We start from the raw sequence: 15,878 nt of genomic DNA, 5'->3' as shown, positions 1-15,878 counted from the left end.
AAAATTAAAAACAAAAATTAAGCTTTTCAAGTAAACACTTAAGAATAATACTCAAAAGCCTTAGGATACATTTAAAAAATCTGACCTTGTTGCACATCATCCGGTTTCAATTTTTCAGGTGAACTATCTCCTGTATTTGTTTGCTGTAGAAAAAAATAGTTACGGTGCCTTTGAAGTCCCTCTTTTGAAATGCTCTTGGAGCCACTTTACACATCCACAGAAAAGCATTTCCACTAAACAATGAGATACCAGGCTTTTCATTCACTAGACTTTGCTCCTAATGACTGCTGACTGCTCCAAAAAATTGATATTCACTCTTAGGCAAAGCTTTGCCACTCGCAAAAACACGATCATTACGCTTCTATATAATCTCCATGTAATCAAATATAAACAAAATGGGGACCAGACTGAATACCTGTACATGCCAAGAGGTGTGTTAGGATGAAAATAAAATGTATGCCTAGCATCCAGGAGGGCTATAGTATGAACCAGCTATTACCCCCATCTTATATCTGAGAAGCCTCAGACTCAGTGATGTTAATTTCCCCAAGTTCCTGTATCTAGTCAGGGAAAACCAGGTCCGACTCCAAACATTAGACTCTTTTCCCTATAATCTTTTCCCTACAATCTCAGTCTCCATGAGAAAACGAGGCAGAGGCAGCCAAGTCACACGTTCCTCTGGAGAGTCAAGTTGCGTGGAAGCAGAGAACCCATGAACATGGCAAACAAAAATAAACTAAAGGAGAGGAGTGCCCCCCCCTCAAAAGGGGGAGATCCATTGGTCAGGGAAAAAATGGACTACAAGCCAGGAGAGATGCCTTCCACCTGTCAGCATCCTGGTGGACACAGTTCAAAACTTTGTGCCCAGCATCCCATACTCACGACAGGCTCATTAGACTGATCATTTACGGGGAGAGCTGTTGGGCAGTGGTCATCTCCAGCACTCATTAACTCTGCCAGCTTAGTGGATTCTTCTGTCTGGTCTATACACATAGAGAAAAGAGCATTAAAAGTGGAAATAACCATATGCCATGGTGACCACATTCTCCCATCGTTCTTCATGGGACCCCATGCTGACAGTACATCGCCATCTATTGGTAAGAGCTGGTAATCACATCCTGTCTCAAATCTCAAGTCCGAAATCTACCTGCACTTTTGAGAAAGAAACAGCTTTGGGATGTGACTCCTAATAGATACAGGATCTATGTAGGGTCAGCTTTGGGGGTGGCCGGGCCTTTCCGTGCCCCCATATTCTGCCTCCGGCCACCCCTATCATATTTTCTCCTTTTTCCATTTCCATTGACCCACAAGAGAATGTATCAGACTGGGAAAATAATATAAGATGTTAGCAACTTTTCTTTCTCTGTAGGTACAATGGAACATTTATTACTCTTATAGGACCACAGGTTTTCAGTGACCTCTTCCAAGTAAGGTTTTATTATTGTCTTTATAGGGAATTCAGAGTAAGAAATTTTATTTCCCAGTATACCTGTCTCTCTTTCATGACTGCTAGGAATGTCAGTGTCTGCTTTCTCAAATTTACCAGAAAGTTCGGAGGAGCTTCTTTTCTGGTCAGGCAACATCTGAAATGCAAGCCAAAATCCACATGACCTTTAAAAGGACTAAACTCTTAAAAATTTAAGGAAAAGCTAAGGCTCAGAACACAGCAAAGTGATAAATTCGAAGTTAGTCTTTGGTTTGTCCTCTTTTGAAGGATAGTGTTACTGTTTCCACCTCTCTGACCCCCTTCCCTCCAGGACTAGCCCTGGCTGACCACTTCCCTTCTTCCACTCACTCCATCCTTGTGTCTTCACAGCCTGCAGTGAGTTCCCAACTGTGGGATTTCTCCAACCCCCACTCCTTCCTCACAAGGGCCTCACGGTCTAGGAACTGCAGCTTAATCACAGGAAAACCTTAGTTCTACCCCGAAACATTTTCTTCACTTCAGGAGACATGGAAATACATACAATTCTGAAGTTTTTCTTTTTTTTTTTTTTAATGTTTATTTTAAGAGAGAGAAAATGAATGGGAGAGGGGCAGAGAGAAAGGGAGAGAGAGAATCCCAAGTAGGCTCCACACTGTCAGCGCAGAGCCCGATGTGGGGCTTGAACCCACAAACCGGGGACAGCATGACCTGAGCTGAAATCAAGAGTCAGATGCTTAATGGACTGAGCCACCCAGGAGCCCCCTGAGGTTTTTCACCGAATAAAGGCAAACCTCTAATATTGAGGCAGAAAGGAAGGGAGGCTCAGAAGACTAATTCACCAAAGCAAAGTCATTTTGGTTTTCGACTGACCCTTAACCTGTCGGCAGGTCATAAGAAGAATCATAAGATCTGACTCACAGAAGACTGTAAGACTCCACTCCAACCGGCAGTAAAAGGCGGAGGCCATTGTTAAAATTGGTCCCTATAGGTAATCTCACGACCCTAGGAAAATGGAAAAACTTACTTCCCAGTGTAAATGATAAACCCAAAGCTTCACAGCCCCTCCCTATAGAGTTAGGTAATTTTAAAAACATAAAAGCCTTTTCCAGAGGCAAAGCGGGGTCCCTTTTCCTCATCTTGGAGGAGGGGCCACTGCTTTGTCCGTGAAGTAGCTCTTTTCTTATTTCTAGGTTTAACAAATCTTTGTCCCTTTCTCTAAATGGTTTTCTCTTCTTTCTCCCATAAAGCCAAGAGGGTCTATACACCTTGGTGAGGGTCTATACACCCTCTCTGTGGGGGCCTTAGCCTATGTAGCCTCAGTGTTAGGCCAATTCATATGTAAGATGTTATAGGAAGTAATTTTTCAGTAAATGATTCTCTTTCTCTCGTCCTCACCCATGAAATGGTCTTTTCATAGGGTGAGTCTTTGGGAACACTACCACAGAGCACTTAACAGTATATGAGAGGTCTTCATATGCAACTCAGTGCCCAAAGCAAATGGGCCCAAGGCTTCCCCCGACTTCTTAATTCAACCTTCTATCGGCCATTATCATAGTATCGTAGGTCTCGTCACTAATTTCTTTGCTCTGCCTATCATCTGTGATAGAGAAAATCTTTGTGATCTTGTGTGTCAACAGGAAACATCACAGTCAATGATCTGGAGGCTGTATCAGTCTAGAAGAGGTATAAACCATTTCGGCCTAAGACCAGGAGATAAAATTTCAGAACTCCCTAAGAGACACGATTTCTAGCGATTCCCCTCAGTCCTCAAGGAGGGGAGAGAGAAGGAAATACTAAGAAGCCCACAGCAAGTATCCTCAGAACTTCAGGAAGAATGTGGTGAGGTGGTAATGTTATCCTAGAAGGTTTTTAACTGTTCACAATAAATGGAGTAAAAGCATTTTGAGGCACAAAGGGGTTTTGTGTCCTACGTGTGCTTGTTACAGAATATTCCAAAGATCAAGCTATCTGCTTGAGCAGATGTTCACATCAAAACCCAACAAGAAAGTTAAAGACATAAAAACATGCTAAAACAGGGGCGCCTGGGTGGCTCAGTTGGTTGAGCGACTGATTCGGCTCAAGTCATGGTTTCACAGTTTGTGAGTTCGAGCCCCACGTCGGGCTCTGTGCTGACAGCTCAGAGCCTGAAGCCTGCTTCGGATTCTGTGTCTCCCTCTCTCTGCCCCTTCCCCGCTCACACTCTGTCTCTCTCTCTCTCTCAAAATAAAATAAAAACATTAAAAACATAAAAAAAACATGCTAAAACATTTCCAAACGATCCAAAAGAATTAAGTTTGCCACCTGTTTGTCTTCTCCTAAAGCTTTGATAGAAGCTTGTGAGATGTTGAATTGCAAATCAAAATGGATTTCTATTTTCATCACTTCTTTGTTGCTGATATTCAAAGGTTTCTTCAGGTAAATGATAAGCATCTTCACATTTCCAGTTTCTAACAAAAAACAAAGTATACAAATGCATATCAACACACTGAAAGGTTTTAAGATTTTAGAATCGTAAACAACCGCACTGGGATATTTGTCAACTGCTCAGATTTGTCTGCAAAAAGAAGTTGAAAAGAAATTGTGTTAAAGTTACTTTGAACTCATTTTTATTAGAAGCACATTTGTGTGTTTACACATACAAATACACACAGTATGATTATGTAGTTAATCCTGCAAAGACAGGAAGTTACTTGTCTTAGCAGCCAAGCAATGGAGATGGTTTTGGCTTCTAAAATTTGATCTGATTTTTTTAATTTTTAAGATTTATTTATTTTTGAGACAGAGCACAAGCAGGAAAGGGTGGGGGGATGGGGGGGGGCTTGTGGTGGTGGCAGACACAAGATCCGAAGTGGGCTCTACACTGACAGAAGCAAGCCTGATGCAGGGCTTGAACTTACAAACTGTGAGATCATGACCTGAGCCAAAGTCGGAAGCTGAACCAACTGAGCCATCCAGGAGCCCCAATCTGATTTTTTTTTTAATTTTAAGTGATCTCTACACCCAATGTGGGGCTCAAACTTACAACCTCAAGATCAAGAGTTGTGTGTTCTACCAACTGAGCCAGCCAGGTGTCCCTTCAATCTGATTTTTAAAGATCATTTTGTGAATGCAAAGTTTTACCTGCAGTAAGTATTTTACCACCCAACGTATAAACCACAACACTCATTCTCCTTCCTAATCTCAGATCTCACTTCTAAAATTCGAAATAAAATTCATTGTTCCCCATATGCAAAAATGAAATAATCTTATTTCAATAGACTCCATGTAAGAAAGAGAAATTAAAACATCCTAGAGGCACCTGTGTCTCAGACAACAGTCACCTTGAGGGCTTCCTACCAGGACATCAACTCTTTACTGAAGAACAACAACTGGTTTCAGAAAACAAGATAGAACAAAATTCATGGAGCGTTCAAGAGTAAACCACAATAACTATAAGCTGAGTCAGAGGCACCAGGCAAGAAAGTCCCTGAAAGAGCAGACAAAACTAAGGGTCACAGATTAAGGAGAAGAGTGAGACACACAGGGGCCTGGATCTGTGACCACTGAACCCCTGAAACCTGGCTAGTACAAACTGGCATGTCCTAGAAGCATAACATACACATCAGTTTGTGAAGACTTCACACACAAAACGGTAGAATCTCTCATTTTTTATAGTGATTACCTGTTAAAACAGTAATATTTGGAATATATTGGGTAAAATATGTTAAAATTTGCTTTTTACCTTTTTTAATGGACTATTATAAGATTTTTAAATATGTGGCTCCTTTGATGGCACCACCCCCCCAGCTGCCCTCGCCTCCCCCAGCTGCCCTCACCCCCCCACCCCCCTCCAATATGCCCTTGGCTGCAGTCCATCCAAAGAGGTGCCACAAGCCTGGCACAAGAAGGCCCAATAGGAGCCATGACCCCTCCAAAGGGACTCCTGCTCTGGGGAGTGGGGGTGGGAAAGATAACCACATATACCAGACCCACTGCAGGCCCCAACCATGGGCAGGGACAGGGGGAGAGACATCTAGTGTGAATGCAGGCCCCACTCACCAATGAAAGCTTCTCAGGGTACAACACAGGAAAAGTGCCCTGCATTTTGGTGCTTTGGCATTTTGCAAACCCCTGGTCTGACTCAACTCACACGAATGTGGCCCCAGACTGGCCCACTAACAACAGAGGAACTAAAATCCCTGCCTCCAATAGGCAAAGAGAGCCAATGCAGACAACTGTACTGAAGGCAAAAATGTGGTTACCCACAACAGTAGGGTGCATGCAATACATAAAGGAGCCACCCACGAAGTACCAGATTCTGGTGAACAGGGGACACTGCCCTTCAGGGCACTCCAGGACCTCTTCATAAGGCCACTACTTTCAAGAACTGAAGACATAGCTGATTTTCCTAACACACAGAAACAGACAAAATGAGTACACAGAGGAATATGCCCCATATGAAAGAACAAAATAAGATTACAGCAAGAAAGCTAAATAAAAATGAGCTAAGTAATATGCCTGATAGAGAATTTAAGGTAATAGTCATAAAGATACTCCCTGGACAGGAGAAAAGGGTGGAAGATCTCAGTAAGACCCTCAACAAAGACACAGGAAACCTAAAGAACCAATCAGAGATGAAGAGCTCAATAACCAAAATTAAAAATATACCAGATGGAATAAGTAGTAGACTAGAGGAAGCAGAAGGACAGATCAGTGACCTGGAGGACAGGGTAATGGAAAGCAGCCAAGCTAAAGAGGAGAGAGAAAATAAAAAATGAAAATAGACTAAGGGAACTCAGCAACACCACCAAGTGTAACAACATTCGCATTATAGGGATCTCTGAAGGAGAAGAGAGAAAAAAGGGTGCAGAAAATCTATTTGAGAAATAATAGCTGAAAACTTCCCAAATCTGGGAAAGGAAACAACTACAGATCCAGGAGGCAGAGAGTCCCCAACAAAATTAGCCCAAATAGTCCAGGCCAAGGCACACTGTAATTAAAATAGCAAAAAGTAGTGATAAAGAATTTTAAAAGCAAGAGAAAACAGTTATATACAAGGGAAACCCCATAAGGCTATCGACTGATTTTTCAGCAAAAACTTTTCAGTCCAAAAGGGAGTGGCATGCTATATTCAAAGTGCTGAAAGAAAAAAACCTACAACCAAGCACACTTCATCCATCAAGGCTATCATGTAGAATAGAAGGAAAGATAAAGAGTTTCCAAACAAAAGTTAAAGGAATCCATGACTACTAAAGCAACCCTATAAGACACATTAAAGGGGACTCTCTGAGTGGAAAGGAAAGACCTTAAGAGTAAGAAAACACAAAAGAGTAAGTAAACGCAAAACAGTAAAATGAAGCATATCTATAAAAATCAGTCAAGGGATTCATTTAATAAAAGGATGTTAAGTATGACATCATATACCTAAAACATGGTGGGGAGAAGAGTAAGAACGGATTCAAACTTAAGCAGCCATCAACTTAACATACACTACTATATTCAAAAAATGTTATATACAAACCTAATGGTAATCACAAATCAAAAAATCAGTAACAGATCTGTAAAAATAATGGAGAAAGGAATCCAAGCATCTGACTAAAGAAAGCCAGAAAACTGAAAGAAAAGAGCATGAGAAGAAAGGAATAGAGAAGAACTACAAAAACAACCATAAAACAAATAATAAAATGGCAATAAGTACATACCTATAAATAATTACCTTGAATGTAAATGGACTAAACAAAAGACAGACAGTAACAGAATAGATAAAAAGCAAGACTTATCTATATGTTGCCTATAAGAGATTCATTTCAGACCTAAAGATGCATGGAGATTAAAGGTGAAGGGATGGAAAAGCATTTATCATGTAAAAGGATGTGAAAAGAAAGCTGGGGTAACAATACTTCTATTGGAAAAAAAAGACATGAAAGACTGGCTCTGCCCGCATTCTGCCTTGACCTTTCCATGTGGCCCTTGGGGTATACTGGGTACTTTCCCCAGGATCTGATAAATGATGCTATGAATGCTCAGTGGGGGGAAAAGATGGTGGCAGAGTAGGAGGGCCCGAGGCTCATCTTGTCCCACAAACACAACTAGGTAAATACCAAATCATCCCAAATACCCAAGAAATTGACCTGAACATGGACAGATCAAACTCCACAACTAAAGGGAGAAAAGAGGCCATATAGAGAAAGGTAGAAAGTGTGGAGCCACGATTTAGGGGAGAAATGGATCTCAGGAGCCACAGAAGGGAGGGGGCCATAAACAAGGGCAGGAAAAGGAGGAGCACACACAGGAACACACAGGGAGAATGTTTCCCTAATGCCATTGACTTGGAAAATGAAAGGGGTTGAATTTTGAGAGTTCTTGAAATCAGCAGGGCTTAAGACATGGAGTTTTAAAAGTCAATGGGCTTGGCTTGAATAGAGCATGGAAGGCACTGACTGCTCCTGGAAAGAAGGCAGGTAAACAACTTAGGGGCAGTTTGGAAACAGCAATCTGAAAAACACCTAGGACACACAGAAGGTGATTATTCACTATTCTAGGAGCACTTCCTTGAGAGGTAGGGTTCATGGAGATGTTTCTCCAGGGACAGAGGAGCTGGCCAGTGCCATTTCCCTCCCCTGCCTCTCAGCATAAACACAGAGACACCTGCAGGAGGCAGCATGGTGCCCACACTGGCTTCCTACCTTGCTTACACCAAGCCCCACCTCCTGTGCTCTGGTGGCACTACCCTTCTCAGTCAAGCCTGCCTCAGTTACAACATGGCAGGCCGCACAAACCCCTGCCCAAACCACGTCTCTGATCAGAGTTTTGCAGGGTCTCAGTTTTTGTGTAAGCAGTATCAAGTATCATTTCACAGGTAGATCAGAGTACACCTGGTTAAAAGTCACCACATTCAGGTCAGGGATCAAACACTGCCTGTGGGGGATAAGCTTAGGAACCCCCCAGGCTTACACCAATGGGTTGGCAAGGCATAAAGAAATGCAAAGTCATAAAATGCTCACACCTGAGTTTGGGTAAAACAGATTGGCATTCCAAGAATAGGGGGGTGCAAAGACACCCCAAGAATAGGGAAGCACAAAGGTGCCAGGAATAGGGAGGTGCAAACGCACCCCAAAATAAAGAGGGGGTGCAGAGCCCCCAAAACAGAGAGGGAGAGGCAAAGGCCTGAAACAGAAACAGTGCAAAAGTGCCCAATACATAGGTATATGAAATAAATAAGATTCGATGTTCAGGGTAGAAGCACTCCCAATTTAGTACTATAGCAGAAAAGCTGCTTTCACAGGAGGATAGGGCCAGGTTAGGTAAATTGGTGAATTGGACTATGGACTGCTGCGCTGCAGGCAAAGCAGCCCAGAGCAGAAATGGTTAACAAAGCAGAAAAGGTGCCTTGTCAACCCTGAGGTTATTCCCCCTGTCTTATCCCCTAGGCTAGCTAAGGTAAACAGAGGTGCTGCCTCATGTCCGCTGTAAACAACCCTCCTCCCGACTGCCCGGTGCCCGGATTTTGTTTTATATTAACCCAAACCCCTAACCACAAATATCCTCAAGATCCCCTTTCCCTCACGCCCACAAGTTAGCATTCACAGATTCATTGTCCCTTTGTTCATGTCCATCGCCATGTTTGTAAGCCTTCTGATCTTAATAAAAACGGGGCAAGGACCCTTATTCAGGGCTCTTGTCTTTTCCTGGACATTAGCCATCTCTCGCTTTCAATCCTGTGTCGCACTCTTTTGCTAAACAAGAGAGAACTTTAGACTTAATCTACAACAACTGCCCACAGCAGACAAGGAGAGCCTCTGCAGATGACTGGCCTGAAGGATAGAACAGCCAAAACACAACAGCATAGTGCATGAAGCATGCACCAGAGACACCCTCTGAAGCACCAGGCCCTGGACACTATATGACCTCTTCTTAATAAAGCCATTACTTTCAGGAGGACACATTACTGGCTTTTCTAACACAAAGAAGAAGGCAGAGACTTAGACAAAATGCAAAGACAGAAATTTATCCCCAATGAAAGAACAAGATAAGGCCATGGCCAGAGAGCTAAGTAAAACACATAAGTAACATTCCTGTTGGAGAATTTAAAGCAACAATCATAATACTCACTGGGTTGGAGAAAATACGTCAGAGAGACCCTTACCACAAAGATAAAAGAGTTAAAGAATCAATTAGAGATGAAGAGTGCAATAAAATGAGATTTAAACAGGCTTGATGTAATTAACAGCAGGCTGGAAGAAGGTGAGGAATTAGTGACCTAGAAGACAAAATAATGGAAAGTAATGAAGCTGAACAAGAGAAAAAGAATAAATCACAAGAATAGACTTAGGGAACTCAACGGCTTCATCAAACATAATAACATTCATATTATTAGAGTCACAGAAGAGAAAAAAAGGGGGCAGAAAATTTATTGGAGGAAATAATAGAAGAAAACTTCCCTAATCTCAGGAAGGAAACAGACATCCAGACTCAGGAGGCACAGAGAACTTCCATCAAAATCAACAAAAGCAGGCCAACATTAAGATATACTGTAAATAAATTTGCAAATTATAGTGATAAAAAGTCTTAAAAGCAGCAAGACGAAAGAAGTCCTTAACATACAAGGGAAGACCCACAAGGCTAGCTGGAGACTTCTCAACAGAAACTTCACAAGCCAGAAGGGAGTGGCATGATACATTCAATGTGTTAATTGGGAAAAATCTGCAGCCAAGAATACTCTGTCCAGCAAGGCTATCATTCAGAATAGAAGGAGAGATAAAGTTTCCCAAACAAAAACTAAAAGGAGTTCATGATCACTAAACCAGCACTAATGGAAATATTACAGGGGACTCACGAGTGCAAAGGAGAGACCAAAAGTGACAGAGGATCAGAGATAATCTCCGGAAACATTGACAAAAACAAGCAACAAAATGGCAATAAATACATATCAATAATTACTTTGAATGTAAATGGATCAATCCTCCAACCAAAAGATACAGGGTGTCGAAATGGATTAAAAACAAGACCCATCTATATGCTACCTATAGGAGTCCCATTTTAGACCTAAAGACACCTGCAGATTGAAAACGAGGGGGTGAAGAAACACCGATACACAAACAAATGTTAAAAGAAAGCCAGAGTAGCAAGGCTTATATTGGAGTAGCAAGACTTAAAAATAAAGGCTATGATGGCACAAAAACAGACACTCAGATCAATGGAACAGAATAGAGAACCCAGAAGTGGACCCACAAACATACGGCCAACTACTCTTTGACAAAGCAGGAAAGAACACCCAGTAGAATAAAGACAGTCTCTTCAGCAAGTGGTGCCAGGAAAACTGGACAGCGACATGCAGAAGAATGAACCTGGACCACTTTCCTACACCATACACAAAAATAAACTCAAAATGGATGAAAGACCTAAATGTAAGACAGGAAGCCATCAAAATACTCAAGGAGAAAGCAGGCAAAAAACCTCTTTGATCTTGGCCACAGCAACTTCTTACTCAACACGTCTCCAGAGACCAGGGAAACAAAAGCAAAAATAAACTATTGGGACCTCATCAAAATAAAAAGCTCTGCACAGCGAAGGAAACAATCAGCAAAACTAAAAGGCAACTGACAGAATGGGAGAAGATATTTGCAAACACCATATCAGATAAAGGGTTAGTATCAACAATCTATAAAGAACTTATCAAACTCAACATCCAAAAAACAAATAATCCAGTGAATAAATGGGCAAAAGACATGAATAGACACTTCTCCAAAGAAGACATCCAGATGGCCAACCAACACATGAAAAAATGCTCAACATCACTCATCATCAGGGAAATACAAATCAAAACCACAGTGAGATACGACCTCACACCTGTCACAATGGCTAATAGTAACAACTCAGGCAACAACAGATGTTGGCGAGGATGCAGAGAAAGAGGATCTCTATTGCACTGTTGGTGGGAATGCAAGCTGGTGCAGCCACTCTGGAAAACAGTATGAAGGTTCCTCAAAAAATTAAAAATAGAACTACCCCACGACCCAGCAATTGCACTACTAGATATTTATCCAAGGGATACAGGTATGCTGTTTTGAAGGGGCACATGCACCCCAATGTTTATAGCAGCACTATCAATAATAGCCAAAATACGGAAGGAGCCCAAATGTCCATCGATGGATGATGGATAGAGAAGATGTGATACATATAAACAATGGAGTATTACTCGGCAATCAAAAAGAATGAAATCTTGCCATTTGCAACAACGTGGATGGAACTAAAGGGAATTATGCTAAGCAAAATTAGTCAGAGAAAGACAAATATCATATGGCTTCACTCATATGAGGGCTTTAAGACACAGAACAGATGAACATAAGGGAAGGAAAGCAAAAATAATATAAAAACAGGGAGGGGGACAGAACATAAGAGACTCCTAAATATGGAGAACAAACAGACGGTTACTGGAGGGGTTGTGGGAAGGGGGATGGGCTAAATGGGTAGGGGGCATTAGGGAATCTACTCCTGAAATCATTGTTGCACTATGTACTAACTAATTTGGATGTAAATTAAAAAATTTTTTTTAAAAATAAAAAACAACAAAATAAAAATAAAGACTATGACAAGAGATAAAGAAAGACACTATATAATCATAATGGGTAGCAACCCAAAAAGATATAACAATTGTAAATACTTATGTACCAAACATGAAAGCACCCAAATACAGAAACCTGTTAAAAACAAACATAAAAGAATCATTAATACAATAGCAGTAGGGGACTTTAACACCCCACTTACAGCAAAGGACAGATCATCTAAGCAGAAAATCAATAAGGAAACAATGGCTTTGAATGACACACTGGGTCGGACTTAACACATATTCAGAACATTCCATCCTAAAGCAGAATACACATTCTTTTCAAGTGCACATGGAACATTCTCCAGAATAGATCACATTAGGACACAAATCAGTATAAAAGGACTGTAATCATACCATTTACCTTTTCTGATCACAACATATGAAACTTGAAATCAACCACAAGAAATTTGGAAAGACCAAAAATGCATGGAGGTTAAAGAACATCCTACTAAGTAATTAGTCAACCAGGAAATCAACAAAGAAATAAGAAAATGCGTGGAAACAAATGAAGATGAAAACACAATGGTCCCAAACCTTTGGGATACAGCAAAAGTGGTATTAAGAGGGAAGTTTATAGCAGTACAGGGGTACCTCAAGAAAAAGCTCAAACAACCTAAGTTTAAACCTAAAGGAGCTAGAGAAAGAATAACAAAACCTGAAGCCAGGAGAAGGAAGGAAATAATAAAGATTAGAGCAGAAATAAGTGATATATAAACTAAAAAAGCACTAGAACCGATCAATGAAACCAGGAGCTGCTTCTCTGAAAAACTTAACAAAAGGGATAACCCCCTATTGAGACTTCTATCAAAAAGACAAGAGAAAGGACCCAAATAAATAAAATCAGATGAGAGAAGAGTAATAACAACCAACACCACAGAAAAACAAATTAATTATATTATAAAAAACCACACACCAATAAATTGGGCAACCTGGAAGAAATGGATAAATTCCAAGAAATAAGCTACCAGAACTGAAACAGGAAGAAATAGAAAACTTGAACAGATTGATAACTAGCAAAGAAATTGAATCAGTAATCAAAACTCCCAACAAAAGTCCAGAGACTGATGGCTTTATAGATGAATTATATCATTGAAAGAAGATTTAAACCCTATTCTTCTCAAACTATTCCAAAAAATAGAACAAAAACTTCTGGATTCATTCTGTGAAGTCAGCATTACCTGATACCAAAACCAGATAAAGATCCCATTAAAAAAAGAAAACTACAGGCCAATATCCCAAATCATTCTTCCTGGGATGCAAGCGTGGTTCAATATTGACAAATCAATGTGATACATCACATCAATAAAAGAAAGTATAAGAACCATATGATTATTTCAATAGATGAAGAATCATTTGAAAAAGAACAGCACACATCACATTAATAATAAAAACCCTCAGCAGAGTAGGTTTAGGGGGAATATACCTCAATGTCAGTAAGGCCATATACGAAAACTCCACAGCTAACAACATCATACTCAATGGGGAAAAACAGCTTTTCCACTATGGTTAGGAAAAACACAGATGTCCACTCTCACCACTGTTATTTAACATAGTACTAGAAGTCCTAGCCTCAGCAATCAGACAACAAAAAGAAATAAAAGGCATCCAAATTAGCAAGAAAGTCAAACTTACTATTCACCGGTGACAGGATACTCTATATAGAAAATCCAAAAGACCACCAAAAACTGCTAGAACTGATACAAATTCAGTAAAGTTGCATGATACAAAAACAACCTTCAGAAATATATTGCATTTCCATATGCCAATAGTAAGAGCAGAAAGAGAAATTAGGAAATCAATTTCATTTATAATTGCACCAAAAACAATAAGATACTTATGATGAGGGACCATAAGGCAAGCTGAGGGCCAAGCACAAGCTAGCACACACCCTCCCCCCACCCAAGGTAGGATATGTATAATATTTTAGGAGCTCCTGGTACCCAAGAACAAAGGAAAGGACAGAAAACAGTTAAACTGTTAAGAGTCTCCATCAATTCACAAATATCTTAGTACAATTACCAAAAAAAGGTCAATCTTATCAATGGCCTAAAATCCAGGCACTCCCTACTGTCTTAATGCTTTACTAGAGGGAAAACAACCTTAGTTTGACAATAGCTAGACCTTCAGTACTCTGGGAGTCTTTAGCATATGAAAACCCCTTTAAGAAACTTTCTCCTGACTTTATCTCCCCCAACACCTTAATATGTAACTAGTCACTCTTTACAACCCCAGAGCTGCTCTTTCTGGGTACAGGTCCTGTCCTTGTGCTTCAACAAAATCACCTTCTTGCACCAAAGAGGTTTTCAAGAATTCTTTCTTGGCCATCAGCTCCGAACCCTACCATCACCCCAAAACTTCATCACCTATAAATAAACCTAACCAAGGGGGTGAAAGGCCTATAAACTCTGAAACCCTGATGAGACACTGAGCCCTCTATGTAAGCATACACCAGCTCCTGCGCCTGGATCGAGACCTCCTGTGGGCTGGGAGATGGTGGTACAGGGCCTGTTCCACATCCCTGCTCCTGGGGCAGCAAGAGGCCGGCGTCTTAAGTGGGGGTGCCCTCATCCCGAGGCATGCTGCACCACTGGCCCAGGCCTGCTGTGGCTTCTGGCAGTGCTCACCTAGTTCTCGAGGCCTACTGCAACAGAGAGAAAGGAGACAGGGAGCAGGCAGCTCTGCCTCCCAGGGCACAGTGGAGGAGGCTGAGATCATCCAGCTCCTGAACACAGCCAAGCTGAGCATCACCAAAGATGAGCCAGAAAGGGCTGAGCTAATTTAACATGACACTCACCTTGCCTAGCAGACCAATAATGGAAAGGCCATCACTTACACTTTCGATTTGATGGCCAACTTAGCATTTATATGGGGTCAGCTTGAAAATGCTGAAAAGCTTTTTAAAGCAATAATGAGTTACCTGCTTGGAAGGGACATACAATAGGAAAACAATGCAATAATTCAAATCTCTCTAAAGCTGACCGGTATCTATGCTGCTCAAGATAGCCAGCACGAGCAAATTCCCATCTATGAATTCTACATGCCAACTCTAGAGGGAAAAACTGAAAGAGGAAAGGAATTAGCAGAAGACATTTTGTCGGCAAAAGAGAAAGCCAACACCCACCTCCTCCTTGGCATGTGTTTAGACACCTATACTTGCTACCTTCTATTCTCCAAGCAGAGAACAGAAGATGTATGAAATAGAACGTGTTTGAAAAAGCTTTGCAGATTTCTGAAGAGATACTAGGAGGAAGACACCCATAGACCGTCATGCTGATGAGTGCCATGGCTACCACCCTGGATGCACGGGGCCACTTCGATAGGCCTGTGTTTATGTGCAACGGGCATCAGATCTGGTGAGACAGAACATCCTGAGCTGCTCAGGAATCCATGCTGCTCAGGAATCTAGCTGCAATTCTGATGCACAGAGAAGGATACGCATAAGCAAAAGAGATCTTCCAGGAAACACTAAAGCAAGCAGAACTGAAGAGAGGAGGTTTCCATACAGCACCTCAGGGAAGAGTTGGCTGAGCTGTGAAGAAAAAGTAGACCTTTTAACTTAATTTTATGAAGCACTAACTCCCTTTCTATTATAGGGAATTTTCAGCAACAGCTATTATGTCAGTCTCAGTGGCACCCAAACCATTGACTTAAATCTTTTTTCCTTGATATTCAAGCGTCGTCAACTTACCTATGGTGAAGGACTAGTTGTAGACACTACCTCTTTTGTTTTTTTAAAAAGGAACAACAACTTTTAGCCCTGGCTGATTTTGACTTCTAAGGACAGATAAGTGATGCTTTCAGTTGTAACCTATAGTTAGGTGCTAGCTGTGCTGGTCTAACTATAGGTGGAGATGGGCCAGTTTT

General features: G+C 41.2%; 1 protein-coding gene and 1 pseudogene across 1 annotated transcript in view; one reads left to right on the top strand and one right to left on the bottom strand.

The window, feature by feature from the left end:
• SYCP2L (synaptonemal complex protein 2 like) overlaps positions 1–15,878 on the bottom strand; it is a 108,794-nt gene that overhangs the window by 65,410 nt on the left and 27,506 nt on the right. The window contains exons 13-16 of the mRNA XM_053223403.1: positions 3,728–3,873; positions 1,490–1,583; positions 883–983; positions 83–143 (exon numbers count right to left, since the gene is read on the bottom strand). Coding sequence (XP_053079378.1) covers positions 83–143; positions 883–983; positions 1,490–1,583; positions 3,728–3,873 — 402 coding nt within the window. The remainder of the gene's footprint in view (positions 1–82; positions 144–882; positions 984–1,489; positions 1,584–3,727; positions 3,874–15,878) is intronic.
• Positions 14,505–15,582, top strand: LOC106971959 (tetratricopeptide repeat protein 19, mitochondrial-like; annotated as a pseudogene).

The sequence above is a fragment of the Acinonyx jubatus genome, chromosome B2 (genome assembly GCF_027475565.1).
Source record: "Acinonyx jubatus isolate Ajub_Pintada_27869175 chromosome B2, VMU_Ajub_asm_v1.0, whole genome shotgun sequence".
Classification (NCBI taxonomy): Eukaryota; Metazoa; Chordata; class Mammalia; order Carnivora; family Felidae; genus Acinonyx; species Acinonyx jubatus.
Note: the sequence above shows the minus strand (reverse complement) of the source record. Positions and strands in the feature narration are given on the sequence as shown.